Raw genomic sequence first — 18,027 nt, 5'->3', positions numbered from 1 at the left:
TTTGCCCGGTTTCGGTTCGGTTAACCGGTTTGAACCCGGTTTTGGTGGAGAAAACTACAAACCGGTTCCGAACCTGCAGTTTCAATCGGTTCCAAACTGGTTTCTACATAATCGGTTTCAAACCGGTTCGGTTTCGGTTTAATTTTCGGGTCGGTTCGGTTAACCAGTTTGTTTGCGCACCTCTAGTCAAAAGGTTGTGTGTTTGTATATTATGATTTGTATTTTGTTTGTAATGTTTGTACCGTAAATTGATTAATTTGTATTTTGTAAACGGTAAATTAGTTAATGTAGCACATAATACAACTCACTAAGGGCCACCAATCTCATTAACCGAACACATCTATCATTATTTTTTTATTAGTTTTGTTCGTCCATAAATCTAAAAAATAGGCCAGTCACTTAAGTTATATATGCATCATTCAAAATATTTAGCTTATCACCATAACAACTTCCATGAGTTTAGATATTGTATGAATTTTCTTGAAGCTTTTAGATGTAAACTTAAATTTCAGCTTTATTATTTATATTTTTTATACTGAAACATTCTTCTTATATTTTGTTGAATTACATATACAAAAGGTGTTACAATCTTGATTCTAAAAATCAACTTATCTCAAAAGTGATTTAAGTGTTTCAAGACATTGCTTAAAACTTGTGTATAAAAAGTTATTGATTGTCAAGAACGCATTAAACTTTCAAAGTTTGACGCATGTTTATATAACGTAATCTTTAAAACTAATTACATCAATGCACTAAACTTGAACATTTTGAGACCATGGTGCATAGAATCATATTATATACATAGATAAATAGTGAACAAAGCCTTTATTGGGCCATCTAACGGTGACAGCATGTGCCACATCATACGATTTTTTTTCTGGTTTAAATATGTTCTCTCTTTGTATTATAAGTTACACGAGTATTCTAAGTGTTCACCAATTTAACTTTGGATTTAGTGTCGATAGCGTAACGAAGCTAACCGATACCAGCCGACTCCGTGTGTCTTTGACTTGAAGCTGTAATCTTTTGTTATAAGCTCTACGAGTGTTACTGCTGTTTTCTATGTCGATAGATACCAGTATTGTAACGAATTAACCCATACAAACTGAATGCACGTTAATGCACCACCGCAACATGACGGGCACAAACCTAATTAGAAGTAAATACAATATTATTTTAAGAAAAACAAAACAGTGTATAAAACTTAACCATGTCTTATTATTATTATTTGATAAAAAGTGCTTAGGATATATGTTACATCAATTTCTTTGTTTCCACATTGACAATTGGGACGTTTAGTTATGCATTATTAAAAGATGACAAATTAAATAAAGTTTATTATGTAACTTTGTATAATTCAAAAGAGTGAACGAATAATAAGTCATGGTATTCATAACCAGCATTTATGTCCCAACCACCACTTGGTACCGAACATTTTCAATAACTTAGATATTTATGATATAAGTTTATCTATATGTAATCAATTTTGAAAACATATATACATATAAGCAATATGATATTGGTAATTTTTCTATGTGTTACATTGCTACCTTTTTCTTTTGCATCCATCAACACAACATGCCTTCCTCAGGAAGAAGGTTAGTCATGATATTATATATTGCGCGTTTTATGGTTTAATTACTTAAAACGTCTTTTTGTAGTGGATACATTAAGGGAGATGGGAAGAAAGCTGGGTAAAGCGGATTGGGATTTCGAACAGGATCCATGTGTTTATTGGACTAGTGGTATAAGCAATAGAACATATGAGAATAATGTCACTTGCAAACCGGAACCAAACAACACGATATGCCATGTCAATAGCATGTAATTATTCCTCTTCCATCACTTGCTCTTTCAATTACAATATTATGGAAGATATTTCCAAAAGAAATTTTAAGTGGATCAAGTGGTAATTGGTGTAGATATCACCACTTAGATCACATGTACGAATCTTGAAATTACGTGTAAAAACGTAATTAAACGAAGTTTTTATTGGCGGTTTATGATGTTGGGTGATGTAAATTACCTTTTAAAAAATGAAAATCAAAATAAACTGAATTTGGAGGGGCTAGAATATAATTTTCTTATTTTAAGGGTCAACTTTGAAATTTCCAATCTAACTCGGAACCATCAGAATCGAGGAACCAGAATCGAACATGTGCCCTCGGAATAGCTAACGTGTGTTACCTTACGGTTCTCGGTTCTCATAATTTGCATTAAACGGTTTCCGGTTCGGTTCCGGGTAAAACCGGCGGTTCTAAACTTGGAACCGAAGAACCGGAATATCAAAAACCTTTTTACTAAATTTACCAATCCTCATTTTTTATAGGCAAATTGGAAATAAATGATCCCAACTTTTGTGTATTGTCTCAACGGACCTTTGTTAAAGTTGAGATTATTATCGGTCAATACACAACAGCTGGGATTATTTGTTCCAATTTGTCTTTTTGTAGGGTAACTTATTAACGGTATCCATTCAATCATTCTTTAATTCAAATATTCTTTTCTTTGCGTTCAATTCCTAGCAGTCATGATCAATTTTGTTTTAAGCTATCAAGTTAATTTAATGTAAAATGATATGATCTTCCTTTAATCTATCGCCGCTAATAATTAATTTAACTTCAACAATTAAGTTTAATAAAAAATATAACGGGTGTTCATGTTGTAATCTAAATTAATTTTACCGTGAAAGAAGACATACAATTATATAAACTTAATTATTTTGCAATTTGTAAAGTTTGCACATCCATTTGATAAATAAACAACCGAAATAGTTCTGGCCAGAACCAACTTTACCGGTTCTGAAACCGAACCACTTTACTATAATAGGTTCCAGTTCCGATAAAACTTACATCATAGAGTCTTGCCTTTTACTAAAGCTTCTAGATTCTAAATCAAGCAAGGGATTTTTTTATATAGGAGTTTTGGGAGGAATATTTGAAATATAGTGACAGTCATTTGAGAAAAAAAAAGTAAGAAAAAACACTCATATTATATCAGGTGAAATAAAAACCACATGTAATTTATAAAAAGAAAATAAAATACAAATATATATGGAATTATAGGTGTAAATTGATTACTTTTTATACGGACTTAGTTTAACGGAAAACAAATTGAATATTTCATAGTCATGCTTAAGTTGTATGATGTAAGTTAATTAGCATCTACTTGTTAAATTGCACGCCATTTGTCAGACAATGACTTTTAATTGGCCCGTCATTTTTTTTTTTTTTGAACGGCCAACTTTTAATTGGCCCGTCATTTAACTATTGTATTATAATCTAACTAAAAAATAATTAAAAGAAAAAACAAAAATAAAATAAATGTAAGAGACATGTGATTGATAGAGAATGGTGGATCCTACCCTTTTTTGTGTTAAAGGGGCGCTAAGGGGTAACACTTTGCTCTTTAGCGCCACCTTTAATTCACCCAGCATAGCATTTAGGACATTAAGTTGTCCATGTGACAGCCCCTGGTTAGCTCACAACGGGCGGTCTTAAGGAACACTTTAAAACGGTTATATTATACATCTTCTCCTATGTCACATTAGTTATTTATCTGTATACAAGTGTGTAAATCATAGTGATTAGTTGTACATGATCGTTTAAACTATGTTGGTTCGTTCAATAGGGTTGTTTGACCTATGACGATTCCTTATATGCGGTCGTTTGACTTACGATGGTTCCTTATATACAAGCATATAGCCTTAAAAATCAATCGTAGTGAAATTTTTCGTTGTATTGATTAGTTTTCTAGTAAAAAAAATCTCATAACTGTTTACAAATAAATGAAACTAGCTAACTTTTGTACGAAACTTTCGATTGACACACAACAATAAAGAGGTTTATCATAACATAACCTAAGGTTCTTCATGTTTATATTTTCCCGATTAATAAATTCATTATTACTCTATAGAAGCCGTCATTTAGGATTCTTCAACGAATCGAATTTTAAGTTTTGAAGTTGTATTCGAATTCGAAATAGATTCGACAAATTCGATTCGAATTCAAAATAGCCAATTGGAATTTCGATATGAATCGAGTTTGAAATTTGAATTCGGATGGATTTGATTCTAACTAAAAAAAGACTATTTTAATTCTAATAACATTATAAGCTTGAGTTTTTTAACAACAAAGAATATAAGTTTATTAAACAAATAATCCACTCAAAGTTACAACATCCTAAATATTCAAAGTGGTAACGTTAAATTACGTGTTCATAGCAATCGACTAAAGTATTATGAAATAATAACCAAATGATGAACTTCTAATTAGTAGCTAGTCTTTAGAACTTAAATATATATTTGTGCCTTTGATTGCCGTGAGGGACATGAGATTGAAATTTGAAGATGTCTTAGAAGATGAAATTGGACATGATATTGAAAATGATACAAATGATGGTGAGTTAGAAGATGGAATTAGAGATGCAGAAAAGAAAAGAAAAGAAAAAATGTCAACCTTTATGGACTTTGTAAACTACGTGTTAACAATCCTGTAACATATTCCTCAAAAAGCTTAGAAGAATGGATGTTTGAGCCGGATGAATCATTTTGACAGTTTGAATAAATTTTTATTTTGATAAAATGAACATCTATATATATAATAAAATGAAATGTATAATTTGAATTCGAATTTTTATTGCGAGTTCCTATTACTAAAACAAATTTGGGTTTCTGATCATGAGTTTTGGTTGTTATGAGATGCAGAAGCCTGAAAGGACAAAGTCTACCAGGCATCCTCCCACCGGAACTCGTTAATCTCCGTTATCTCCAGTATTTGTATGCTCTAAGTTCCTAGTTCAATCTGTTTGTATTTATTCAATGATTGAGTTGTGAATGTTAATATTACAGAGACTTAACTCGCAACTGTCTCAGTGGTACCATCCCTCCAGAATGGGGTTCCATGGAGCAAATTGTAAACATGTCAGTCTTCATTACTTATAATAATATGTAACATACTATTGACTTTGGAGTTTGACATCAAAACCTCACTTGCAGATCTCTTCTTGCGAATCGCTTAACTGGATCGATCCCAATGCAACTCGGAAACATCGTCACATTGAAATCTTTGTAAAAACCTGTTCTCTCTTTAAATTCAATATACCTGTGTAACATATGATCAGTGTTGTAAAACTCGGTAGTCACTAGTCGTGCGATAAGGTACGGACTAGCGATTAATTAAATTGGAACTTTTATATGTTAGAATTAAAAAGAAAATTAACGTATGAAAAGTTACGCCGGTTAAAGATCATAGGGAGAAATTGGTTTAATTGTTAGCAATATGTTTAAAATGATTGTACCATATTTTTTAAAATCTGGAATTACTTAAGCTCTTAAAATTCTGTAATTATATTTTTGTCTTCCTAATATTTATTATAGTATAGAGTGTGTGTGTGTGTATTTTTGAAAAGTTACATATAAATGTTCACATAAATACTTCAAACATAAACAATTAAACGTAAACATAACAAATCAACGAGAAAATCAAGGTCTAATTGCCTTTCAAAAGTTTTTTTATATATTCCGAGTTTTGACCGATTTGGGCCGATCTTTTACCGCGGACTACTGACTAATGTCATCGATTAGCAAAAACTTAATCATTAACTCACTGACTTACGACTAGTGGCCGATTAATAACGATTTTTGCAACACTGCATATGCTATTCTCTTTTTGCTGTTTGTGACCACATTTCTATTGTCAATTAGAACGGTCGAGGACAATAGAATGTCTGGACCAATTCCTGATGAGCTTGGGCAGCTTATAAGCATTGAGAGATTGTAAGACTTAGTGAATTTGTTGCTATTGTTGTGGTTGCTTTCTGTATCTCATTTTGTGATGACTATCTATACACAACTGTTTCATTTTCTATTGTAGATTACTGAACGCCAACTTTTTCACCGGGAATTTACCTGCATCATTTGCAAACTTGATCAATATGAAGGAGTTGTAAGTTCTACTATCATGTTGGATCCAGTTATCACTTTGATCATTTTATATGGACAGATAAATTGACTATTTATTTTTGTTTCTTAAAAGTCGGATTGGTAGTAACAACTTCTCTGGGAAGATCCCGGATTTCATTGGAACATGGACGAGTCTCACGAGCTTGTGAGACACTTTCATACTCTTTCTTTTCTTTCCATTTATTGCCTACATATAGCAATTATATTTGAATATGGTTTCTGAATAACAGAAGGATTATGGGCAGTGGATTGGAAGGGCCAATACCTCCTAACATTACTCTCTTGACAAATTTAACAGACTTGTTAGTAATTTTTTGCATCAGATATTTTATGTTCTTGACATTTTGATCTAGTATTTATGTTGACTAAATCAAGAAATGCAGGAGAATCAGCGACTTGAGAGGACCGGATACGCCCTGTCCATCCTTTAAAAATACACCTTTTGATACTGTGTGAGTGAATTCCTTCTTTTAATGTAGTATTATTTGTGATGCAGCGTACCAATAGAGAACGAAGGCAAATCACGTTGATTCTACGAATACCTATGATGATCCTTCCCCAAACCCCCAAATTCGACCCAAAAGTCATGAATTTGAAAACCAAAAGTTTTTTATTCAATTTTGATCAATCATCAGTCACAAGCGTTCATAACATATTAATAGAACACCCAAAATAGGTTTGGGCCAACACAAACAACCAAAGGCCCAACAACAGTCCAAAACAAAACTCGAAAAATAGACGAAAAACACAAAAATGGCCCTAAAGTGTATCTAGAAGCCTTATTTCAGAAAAATAAACGGGATAACCTGCCTATGGCAGTTACCACAACGTGGCCCACATTCCAATGGTCGTTTGACCGGTAGCACGCCTGAAACGGAGGCCCGTAGCCCAAGTTATGTCCATTTTCGTGCAACCCCGTTCGAAGCGCGATCCTGGGCCTCCATAAACACCATGGCCCGCTCTTCTACACTTGGGCCCACATCAATTTGTGTGTTGAAATATTGGATTATTATATTACTCATTGTATATTAAAACAAAGTATACTTAGGTTGTGTTTGTTTTTGCTTATAAGGTCTGCAAGCACGCAGACATAAGCTTCTGAATACTGTTTGTTTTTAAAAAACAAAAGGATCTGAAAACTATTTTTATGGTCTTAAAAAATAAGTCATTTTCAACATCTTCACACTTCTTCACATTTCTTAACATCATACCAAGTAACAACACCCAATGTCCAACACCACCACCGCCCACCTTCCGCCACCACCACCACCATCCACCTTCCGCTGCCACCACCGTCCGCCGCCGCCACCACCACCGTCCGCCGCCGCCACCACCACCGTCCGCCGCCGCCACCACCCACCGTCCACCACCACCACCCACTGTCTGCCGCCACTCCACCGTCCGCCACCACCACCAACCACTCACAACCACCACCGTCAACCACCCACCACCACCACCAACCATCACCACCACCACCCCCGTCGGCCACAACCACCGTCCACTACCACCACCACCACCCACCGTCCGTCGCCACCACCCACCATCCGCCACCACCACCGTCAACCACTCACCACCACCACCACCGTTAACCACCCACCACCACCACACCCGTCGGCCACAACCACCGTCCATTACCACCACCATCCACCACCTACTTTCCGCCGCCACCACCATCTACCACCACCACCCCGCCACCACCACCACCACCCGACACAACCATCCATCACCACCATAGTCTACCACTCACCACCACCGTTCATTATCACCACCACCCATTGTCGGCCACCATCACCGTCCACCACCAACCACCACAACCTTCCATCACCACCACCCACCATACACCGCCTACCACAATCGTCTACCACCACCCACTTCCATAGTTCGTACCCCACTACCAATTATTTTAGCTGTCTACAAACGTTAAATGACTTTTATCTAATGTAATATATATGATAGGTAACTAATTTTCAGCTTATGCAGACAATATCCAGTTTATAAAACAAACAGTATTATATTTTCATATTGCAGACCTTCAGACCACATCTTCAGTTGCAGACATTAAATCAGATGAAATCAGATTGCAGACAATTTTTGTCTTTAAAAACAAACAACACCTTAGTCTTATAAATATCTGGAATATAAAAGAATCATACCATTAGATGTTACATAGTTCATATATACAAAAGACAAGGTGTGAACAAAGAGTGAAAAAGTTGTAAGACGTGAAATGTATGGTGTGCGTTACAAAAGAAGTGTATGATCGTGTCTTGAAGACACTAGTCATGCGCCGCGAGACATGACAATCTAGTATTTTTGTGACGTTGGAGACTTGGAGTGTTGAGTAACTATAACTTATACATATGTAATTGTTTATTTAGTTGTAGTTAGTTTTATCATGCTCTTTTTTTCGTCTTATATTATTACATATATATGTCTAGTATCCCAAATAACGTGCTCTAAATTAACGCAATCTTGCCAGGATCTTGAGGAGTTGCAATCTTATTGGCGAGTTACCAAAATCTCTTGCTGCAACTGATCTCATGTTAGTATACCTGTTACCTTTGCCTCTACATATTACCTTTTCTTCGAGAAAAGTGGGTTCCATGTGTCTAATTTTTATATAGTAATTAATACTCCCTCCGTCCCATTAAAAAATGTTCATATTTTCTTTTTTATTTGTCCCATTGCAAATGTCTACTATAAAAATTTATTAGCCAATTTCAAATTTTACCCTTAAACACACACAACTAACATTAATAAACAATACTGATGGAACTAATTTCCAAGGGCATTATTGTCATTTGGTAAGCAAAAAAAAGTAATCATCTAACTTAAACTTTGTGTTTTTCAAACCATGACACTTTTAATGGGACGGAGAGAGTATTAGTTACAATCTTTTACAATGATTCACACCTTCATTGTCTATGTTGCTCTTTCAGAGACCTCAGCTTTAACAAACTTAATGGATCCATTCCTGAAAGGTTCATTGATCTAAACGGCACTGACAATATGTACGTAAGCATATCACTCTAATGTATTAATTTGTATCTCACATCCGATTGTGCAGGCATATATGTTTTGTAGTTCTAATAAGATTCTCGATATAACGTCGTAACTGCAAGATTAATGTAACTCATAAAAGGGACAGGAAACAGTATATCTTATCACGATCATACTGCATATCGCTATTTATGATTCATTTGAATGTCATCGTTATTTGTTTGGGAAATTTAAGGTATAACGGCAACGCCTCACTAAATTATTGTTATAATTTTTAATTTTTAGTTACCTTACTGGAAACTTCCTATCTGGAAGTGTACCTAATTGGATGATCACTTCAGCAAAGAGTATGTAAGTTTATCTACCGCTAGACTTGTATATAAGTAGCATACTTAAACTTGGGACCATATATAGTTTTACCGAATAAGATGCTATTCATATAAGTTAACTTATACGGCTGTCTAACAGACGGACTAATATTGTGAACTTTCTTGCAGTGATTTATCATACAACAACTTTACATTTGATAGCTTAAGGCATTCAACGTGTCTGATCCAACAAACGTAAGAACAACACCATCTTTTTCCTTTCTTATTACACCATCTAAATATTGGTGTTTCTGTTGCGCAGAAACATCTTTGCTTCGTTTTCAACGGATAACAACTCGTAAGTTTCTATGCCTTGAATTGTTTTATTAAAATAAGAATTTATATTTTTATGGCATTCTCTTTCTAATTCTACCTTTGTACTATTTTAGCAGCCGAAAGGTCTCATGTTTGGGAGATAGTTCATGTCCAACAAGTATGTTAAAGTTACATATTATTATTGTACGCTTGATGAAATTTTGGCGTTAAATTAACTTTTTTTATATTAGTTTCGACGTCCTTGTATATCAACTGTGGAGGAGGGGAATCATGGAATGGAGATCAAAAATACGAAAGTGACCAGGTGCCAGGCGGTGCTTCGTATTTCTCAGGAGTAGACGGGCGATGGGGATTTAGCAATACCGGTAACTTCTTGGATGACAATAGACGTGACAGATTTGTTGTTCAAAATCCTTCTGGGCTCCCAGAGAACACTTCTGAACTATACAGAAGTGCACGCGTGTCAGCCTTATCTTTGACATATTATGCTTCCTGTATGCAAAATGAAAGCTACAATGTAAGTCTTCACTTTGCTGAGATTCTTTTTACTGATGATGGAACGTATGGCAGCCTTGGGAGACGTGTCTTCGATATCTACATCCAGGTGAGTTCTGATGGATATATATTTGTTTAAGAGACTGGAATAATAATATTCGTAAATATTGTAATTACAATGGACCGGAACCCTCAATATATAGGAAACCAGACACCCTAAACGAACCTATAACAAGCCCTGTTGCCTATAAACAATAATAAATAACTAGTAATTATCCATATTTAACAGTATCGACTATTTGAATAAATAACAGAAGCAGGAAGATATGTCGTACTTACAAACCTAGGGGTTTTTTACTGATTTAGTAACAAGTTTAAAATGGGTTGAGGTCAAAAGTCGAAACGTACATCTCATAAAAGTGAAATGGATTGAGTAGCCAAATGATTGATTTTAGTTGTATCAAGTATCAACTATCATACATGTCATAATAGAAAAATCTAGCTAACAACAAGATTAAAATTGCCATCTCTATTAATAACTATAACTAGATAAAAGAAAAGTATTTAGTAGCTTAAGTACGGAGATCTATAGCCGTACTTACAAACTCAGGGGTTTTTTGAGTTAGTTTTTCTCCTACTTCGAGTCTAACAAGGATTTTGTATGGGTTAAGGATTTTAGGTTAATAAATAAGGTTATTTGTAATCAAGTTAATTTTAACAATTAATAATACATATGTTTAGACTTGAAATCTGATTATATTTTAGCTTACTAGCTAATTATTGTTGGTTATAAACGGTTGGTAGGGTGTGCGGAGGGAGAAGGATTTTGACATCAGTGCTAGAGCAGGTGGTGCTATGAAACCAATTGTGATGACTTATACAGTAAATGTTACAAGCAGTTTGGAAATTCGTCTCTACTGGGCAGGAAAAGGAACAACCAATATCCCATTTCGTGGAAATTACGGTCCTCTTATTTCAGCTATTTCTGTTGATCCAAGTAAGCTGTTATTAACTCCTTATGTGTTTGATGATTTATGTGGTGTTCATGATTGTGTACTATTTATGATGTTTATATGGTAGATTGTGAACTTATCCATGTAAATCTTTTCTAGTGTTAACTTATCCAAACCAAAAGCTCATATTATATCTCTGTATGTATGATACTAGGATTACATTTATTCTATGATTTCCCAACCTAACAATATTTTCCGTCTTTATTTAATTAAATCATTCAGATTTCTACGTTCCAAAACCGCGGGGAAAAGATAACAGTGTGTCTAATGGGATTGTGGTTGGAGTTGTGGTTGGAGCAGTTTCCTTCATCATCCTAATTTTAGCACTTTTATGGTGGTTTGGTTATTTACGCCATAAAGATACTATAGGTATGCTATGTTTACCCGGACTAGTAAAATTTAGTAATCTCCTAACTTGTTTACATGTTCTCAATCACATTTGCGGCTCAACAGATCTGCATGGTATAGAGCTGAACGGTCTAGAGCTCAACACTGGTTCCTTCACTTTGAAGCAAATCAAAATTGCAACCAACAATTTTGATTTCGATAATAAGATTGGAGAAGGCGGTTTTGGCTCGGTTTACAAGGTATGTTCGATCACATGACATTGAGAATTTAGTTTTTTACAATGTTGAAAATTAATATTGTGGTATAATGAAGGGAGTGCTACCAAATGGAACCTTGATAGCAGTTAAACAACTTTCCTCTAAATCAAAGCAAGGAAATAGAGAGTTCTTGAATGAATTAGGCATGATATCCGCTTTGCAACATCCGCATCTTGTGAAGCTGCATGGATGTTGTATTGAAGGAAACCAATTGTTACTCGCGTATGAATACATGGAAAATAACAGTCTTGCTCGTGCTTTATTTGGTAAATAAATGCTTTGAACCGTTTTGACTTATAGAGAGAAACATAATCTAAATCATATGGTTTTACTTATTGTTTGAAGGGCCTAAACAATGGCAATTGGAACTTGATTGGCCAAGAAGATACAGAATTTGTATACAAATAGCTAGAGGGTTAGCTTTTCTACATGAAGAATCAAGATTGAAGATTGTTCATAGAGATATTAAAGCAACTAATGTGCTGCTTGATAAGGATTTAAATGCTAAAATTTCTGATTTCGGTTTGGCTAAACTTGATGAAGAGGAGAACACCCATATTAGCACCCGTGTTGCCGGAACTTAGTGAGTCCTTAATTATTTACAATATAATATCATATCCAATACATTAATCATTAAAGATTTCTCTTTTTATTTACAATTTTTAGTGGATATATGGCTCCTGAATACGCGATGCGCGGTTACCTAACAGATAAAGCAGACGTGTATAGCTATGGAATCGTCCTCTTAGAGATTGTAAGCGGGGTGCCTAACATTGCTGACAGGGCAAAGGAGAATCAGTTTGTTCTTCTTGATCGGGTAAGCAGTATTCTTGAATTTTCCAACTAAGTTTCAAACCGATTGAGCTCTAGCACTTTTTTTTTCTTTATTATTATATTTTATATTAATAACTAGTTTATTGAATAAATTCATGAAAAAAGTAAGGGTTAATACCATATTAAAGTCCCTCAGACTAACATTTGCATATTAAACTCTCTCAACTTCGAAAAATTTTTAAACTACGACATGTTAATTCTTAACTTGGCTTTAATTTTATAAAGTGAAATTTAATTTAATTTTTTTTCTTTCCAAAAAAAAAACTTAAAAAAAATATTATATCATCTTTATTTTTACCGATTTAAGAGTTAACAAGTTATTATTAAAAGAAAAAAAAAAGTATTGTGTATATTAAACAGGTAAAGAGACTTTCATAATATGTAGCTTAGTGCCTTTTTCTTGGAACTTATACAAGTTGAGGGAATTTAATACACCAAAATTTAGTTGGGGGACTTACTCCTGAAAAATTAATGAAGCATATTGCCTTTTTTATGCTCTCAACCTAATATTAGATATACTTATGAACAAAATAATGTTGTAGTAATTCGGTTATCTCGTTATCATGTTGTGTCTTTATATCAGACCATTGCTTTGAAAGCCACGGGTAACTTAATGGATTTAGTTGATCCAAAACTGGGTTCCAAATATGACATCCAGGAGGTGATGGTAGTTATCAATTTAGCCTTATTATGCACAACAATATCTCCAACCGGTAGACCAACAATGTCATCAGTGGTTAGCATGTTAGAAGGCCGAATTGTTCCTGAAACGTTTATTGCTGAACAAAGTGTCTCAATTTCTCAAACGGTTCGTGACAAATTGATGAAGCAACTTGAGATAAAAAGTGAGAATCAAATGACGGAAACATCATTCGGGTATACAGATTCTTCAACGTCGGCTGTTGATCTTTATCCGGTTGATGGGTTCAGTGAGTATTTGCAAAGGAGAGATAGTGATGCAAAGAAGTTGTTATCTTAGATTGAACACTTGAATAGTTGCATACATTGATTATATGGATATAGAGTACTTATTGTTTGATATCGACTCAACATTTATATGTTATAAAGTTGTGATGTTTGTTTATTCCAGTTTATAAGGTGAATTTCTTATTTTGTAATTGAGTTGTGAATTTTTTTTGGAATTGTACAACTAATAAATGTGTGTCCTTCCATTTACATCTTTATTTGCATAGTACATGTTTTAAGTTAATTTATTGTTTTTTTATAAATGTTAATATATAATGATCTACAAAAATTTGAATTTTTTTTTGGTACTATATATGCTTTTGTATATTTACATACATTTTGGTATGATCTAACATCAAATAAGCCTTAATTCAATATTTCAATTTATATCATATACAACTCAGTATATCAAATTATACATTAAAAATTATAAAATAAAGTTGTATTTTGTCCATATTCGTTTGATAAGCACTTTTCATAAAACAAACGTTTCACAAACACATAACCAAACAGTGCTACATGTTTGTTCATTAAGTTCATAAACAAACACAAACGAATATATAGTAATTTGAAAAATAAAACACAACGTTCTTGAACTCAAGCATTTGATTTAATCAATTACTCACCCAAAATAAATATATATAAAGTTAACTACTCGACATAATTATCTGAAAATACTTAACAATTTATATAATAAAACTTAAAAAAATATATAAAATATAAACTAATAAAAAACAACGTACTAATCACCAATACATTAACGAGTATAAATGAATGTAAATGGGCATACATAGCAAACACACTATGAAACATTCACCAACATGATCATTATTCATGTTTGTTCATTTAACTATTTAAACCAATGTTGCAAAAGTCGCTAGGCGGTCCCTAGGCGGCCGACCTCCTTGGAGGGAGTACTCGGTGAGTACTCGGACATGGTAAATATAAAGAAAATTAATATTTGGTTATTATATATATGTCAAATATCATAAGTTTACTAATATTTATAGCAAAATAGGTGAATATCAATATAAATAAAAGAAATACATTTTTAAATTTAAAATATTCTAAAAATTACTAATCATTAATTAAAAAAATGATATTTGTTCTTTAATATTATTGAAATAACAATTATGTTTTATTTTTATTTTTTTGAGTCAAAATCGGTCAAAGTTCACCAATAAAATGTGATTCTGGCTGAGGTTGACCACATCTGACCGATTCTTAGTAACTAGGCGGATTTACAGAAACTCGCATCGGTGACATACCTTGTTGCGAGTACTCGGAGAGTACTCGGCCTTGTAATCTTACTTTTACAACATTCATTTAAACTGAATCTCTTGCTTACATTCATTCATTTATTAAACAAACGATTGCAAACGAATTTTCCATAGAATGGTTTGCTATACGTTCGGTCCGTTTTATCCCATCAAGAAACTGGAAATAGAGCAGTCATATTAGTTGGTGATTTAAAAGAAACAAATTCTTTATGTTGATTGAGTTTTAATTTTTATAAGTTATTTGTGGGGGTGTCGGTCCTATTTTATAAAACACAAGGTCCTATTTTATAAAACACAAGGATCCTATGTGGCAATAGAACATAAAAGTAAGGGTGAAACTATTAGTTTTATAAAAAGGCTGGGCCCACCAGTATGAGCACGAAATGATAGAACACTAGAAAGTTATGCATCCACCCGCTATGGACCAAATTTGGTGTTCTTCCATTCTTTATTTGACACCTTGCACTCAAATTATTTGTTCAACTAAAAATTATCATCTAAATGTAATTTATATACGTTCTTTATAATCTGTTTTTCTTTTTATTTGTTGATTTTAAAGTTACAAGATATAAATAAACGAATTAGGTCAGGCTAAACAGGTTTGTATTGGGTCAAAAACATGACTAACATGTTTCGTAAGCTGACATATATGTTCGACCATTTTGCAACTCATTCCACTTGAATTGGCTTGTTTATATCATACCGACAAGAGTTGCGTTCATGTTACACGTGCCTAACTTAAGATTCAACAGTCCTACCATATTATATTTGAGTTGTGTCATGCACATATACTAAACTAAAGGGTAACATAACGATCTTACTAGTATAAATTATTTGTATAACCATTACAAGCCACAACCAAAGACAAGTGTGGGGAGTCTCTTGAAGCTACACATACCTAATATTAGCATGAATTGTTACCCATATAAAATTTATATCAAAGTAACTACGACATCTTGTCTAGTTTGGTTTTAAGGTTAAAAGATGAATGGATGATTGGTCATTCATTGCATTGCAACTTCGTATGGTCATTAAATACGCACGTGGTCCGCCGCATTCATGTACTAGGGACATAGAATAGTGTTTGCCTTTGTGTCCTTCTTATGTCAACAGGACATACTATTATTCCTTTCCTTTTCACATCTTTTTCTTACATTTAAATCCATATTTTTAAAATAAAAATGTGAACTCAGTTAAGTTTAATTAGGCGGTTGGCGTTGTATTCCTAGTCCTTAAACATAAGGATGATGGTTAACGCTTGAGATCTTATAGTTTCAGATTCGAAACCTGACTCTCCGAAAGTAGTGAGTATCCTCCTTAATGATGTTCTTGAGTGAGTCGGGTCTGAAACGTCAAACTCAGTATGAACATTTAAAATTATGTTTCAAGAGACTCAAAGTATTTGAAGTAGTTTCAAACGTCATTAAAAAAGTTACGTTTAAGTTGGTTTCACCGGTATATGTTGAGTTATCATTAAACCTTGCATCTTTGTCTTTTGCTTCTCTAGTCCTATTTCTATTATTTCTTGTTTTATCACTATCTTCGTATTACGTTTAAGTTGGTTTCAAACGCTAAAACTCGGTCTCAAGCCTTTGCAACTCATGTTCAGGACAAAATTCTTTCTTCATGGCTTCCTTGAGTTTGTCCTAAGGCATGGTCACAGCCAACTCGGTTCCTTGGTTAGCTTTGAAAGTGTTCCATCAACTAAGAGCTCGATCTTCGAAGACGCTCAAGGCGAACTTAGTCAGTTTGGCGTCCGGACATTCGCAATGGATGAATACGTTCTCCATTTTCTTGAACCATTGGAGGAGTTTAGTGGCATTCTACTCACCATAGTACTGGGTAGGTTTAGCACTCTCGAAGTTCTTGAAGTGAATGCTGTTTGGAGTAGCAGATGTAGCAGAACCATTCAAGTTGAGGCTCTGGATCTGAGTTACGATAGTAAGCATATCAGCAGCAAATATTTTGGTAATCCTAGCAGCCAGACGTCGGTCATGAGAACCAGATGAACGACGTTGGTTACGACGATGGTTTCTTAGAGAAGACATTCTGCGAGGACCAAAAATGAAATTGCATAAGATGGAGGGTAAGTCGTGTAAATTTCATGAGTTTATGTGAAATAATGTGATCAATGAGAGGTAATTAGGTGAGTAAGCGAGGTTTGTTTGAAACTTAGAATTATTTCATAAACAGATTGAAATATTTGAATAACTTTATTGTGTTGGGCTCCCCATGAGTTTTCCATGGCAGTTTAAGAACCCAAATAATTATCAAAAATGCTTCGTGGGTTGGGCCTCCCATGCGCTTTCCATGACATTTTAAATGGCCCAAATAAAGTAACGTAACATCAATTGGTGTGTTGGGCCTCCCATGAGTGTTCCATTGGATTTTAAATGGCCCAACTAGTTAATGAATTATCGACACGATTGAGTTGGACGGCCCATGAGCGTTCCGTGGCTTTTTAACTGTCCCAACTAAATAACGAATTAACGAGATAAAAGTATGGGTAATTGGAGCATCTCGTGAACCACCACGAATGATAATGCTCCAACAAAATATATACAAACATTTGGAATTTTTCCGAATTTAGTCACGAACCACCGTGAATTTGGTTTTTATATTAGGAATGTAATCGTTTAACTGGTTACATTGACTGCTTAAAGTTTCGGCTGTATGACAATTGTTCCGCTTTGGCCTATAAGCTCGAGTACTGTGGACGGGTTATCCTCCAAGTAAGGAGTAGCGTCTTATATTTGATTCTCGGAATCGTTTTGCCAAGGCCCAACTCACAGTACTCTCCCCCTTCCAGTTACTACAGGAACTTGTCATACCCCATGCTTTAAGGTGCGGGAGTAAAAACAAAACAAGGGAATTCTTAAGAAATTTCCCAAAATAAAAAAGCAATCTACTAATTTATTTTAAAAAAAAAAATCTTTTGAGAATGAGGCATAGCCTCGGAGTTTGTGTGTGTGTGTAAGATAAAATAAATAATTAATTAATTAAATAAGTAAGCTGTAAACACATAAAAATAGGACACATTAGATTGTCAAGTAACCATGTATGGGGTCCTAAGCATGTTACTAAGGCGTCTCTAACGACCTATCTTACAACACTCGGCTTTGATACAAATATGTCACACCCCAACCTACAGCGGAATGCCGGGGTGCGAACCGTGGTTCACAGCTCACAAGGTACCATCATGCAATGTAAATATGACAATATCTAATT

At 34.2% G+C, this 18,027-nt stretch overlaps 1 protein-coding gene across 1 annotated transcript; it reads left to right on the top strand.

The window, feature by feature from the left end:
- The first annotated feature begins 1,464 nt into the window (after positions 1-1,464).
- On the top strand, positions 1,465-13,547 carry LOC143543458 (putative LRR receptor-like serine/threonine-protein kinase At1g53430). Its single transcript, XM_077035774.1, has 24 exons — positions 1,465-1,598; positions 1,662-1,824; positions 4,706-4,777; positions 4,850-4,921; positions 4,997-5,068; positions 5,705-5,776; positions 5,874-5,945; positions 6,036-6,107; positions 6,193-6,264; positions 6,346-6,414; positions 8,442-8,504; positions 8,902-8,973; positions 9,248-9,313; positions 9,460-9,525; positions 9,593-9,628; positions 9,720-9,763; positions 9,837-10,210; positions 10,906-11,098; positions 11,337-11,483; positions 11,568-11,701; positions 11,775-11,985; positions 12,065-12,302; positions 12,386-12,536; positions 13,137-13,547. The coding sequence occupies exons 1-24, from the start codon at positions 1,514-1,516 to the stop codon at positions 13,530-13,532; spliced, it is 3,012 nt and encodes a 1,003-aa protein (XP_076891889.1). The 5' UTR covers positions 1,465-1,513; the 3' UTR covers positions 13,533-13,547.
- The last annotated feature ends 4,480 nt before the right edge of the window (positions 13,548-18,027 follow it).

This window comes from Bidens hawaiensis, unplaced genomic scaffold (genome assembly GCF_021521415.1).
Source record: "Bidens hawaiensis isolate Kalapana, Puna unplaced genomic scaffold, B.hawaiensis_p1.1 tig00013121_1, whole genome shotgun sequence".
NCBI classification, from domain to species: Eukaryota; Viridiplantae; Streptophyta; class Magnoliopsida; order Asterales; family Asteraceae; genus Bidens; species Bidens hawaiensis.
Note: the sequence above shows the minus strand (reverse complement) of the source record. Positions and strands in the feature narration are given on the sequence as shown.

What these genes read in the sequence shown, in the direction of transcription:
- LOC143543458 (XM_077035774.1), top strand. Translation starts at nt 1,514, where the DNA reads ATGATATTGGTAATTTTTCTATGTGTTACATTGCTACCTTTTTCTTTT. An exon ending in CTTGCTGCAACTGATCTCAT is followed by an intron (nt 8,505 to 8,901) that starts GTTAGTATACCT and finishes TTGCTCTTTCAG; the next exon opens with AGACCTCAGCTTTAACAAAC. An exon ending in AGTTTGTTCTTCTTGATCGG is followed by an intron (nt 12,537 to 13,136) that starts GTAAGCAGTATT and finishes TCTTTATATCAG; the next exon opens with ACCATTGCTTTGAAAGCCAC.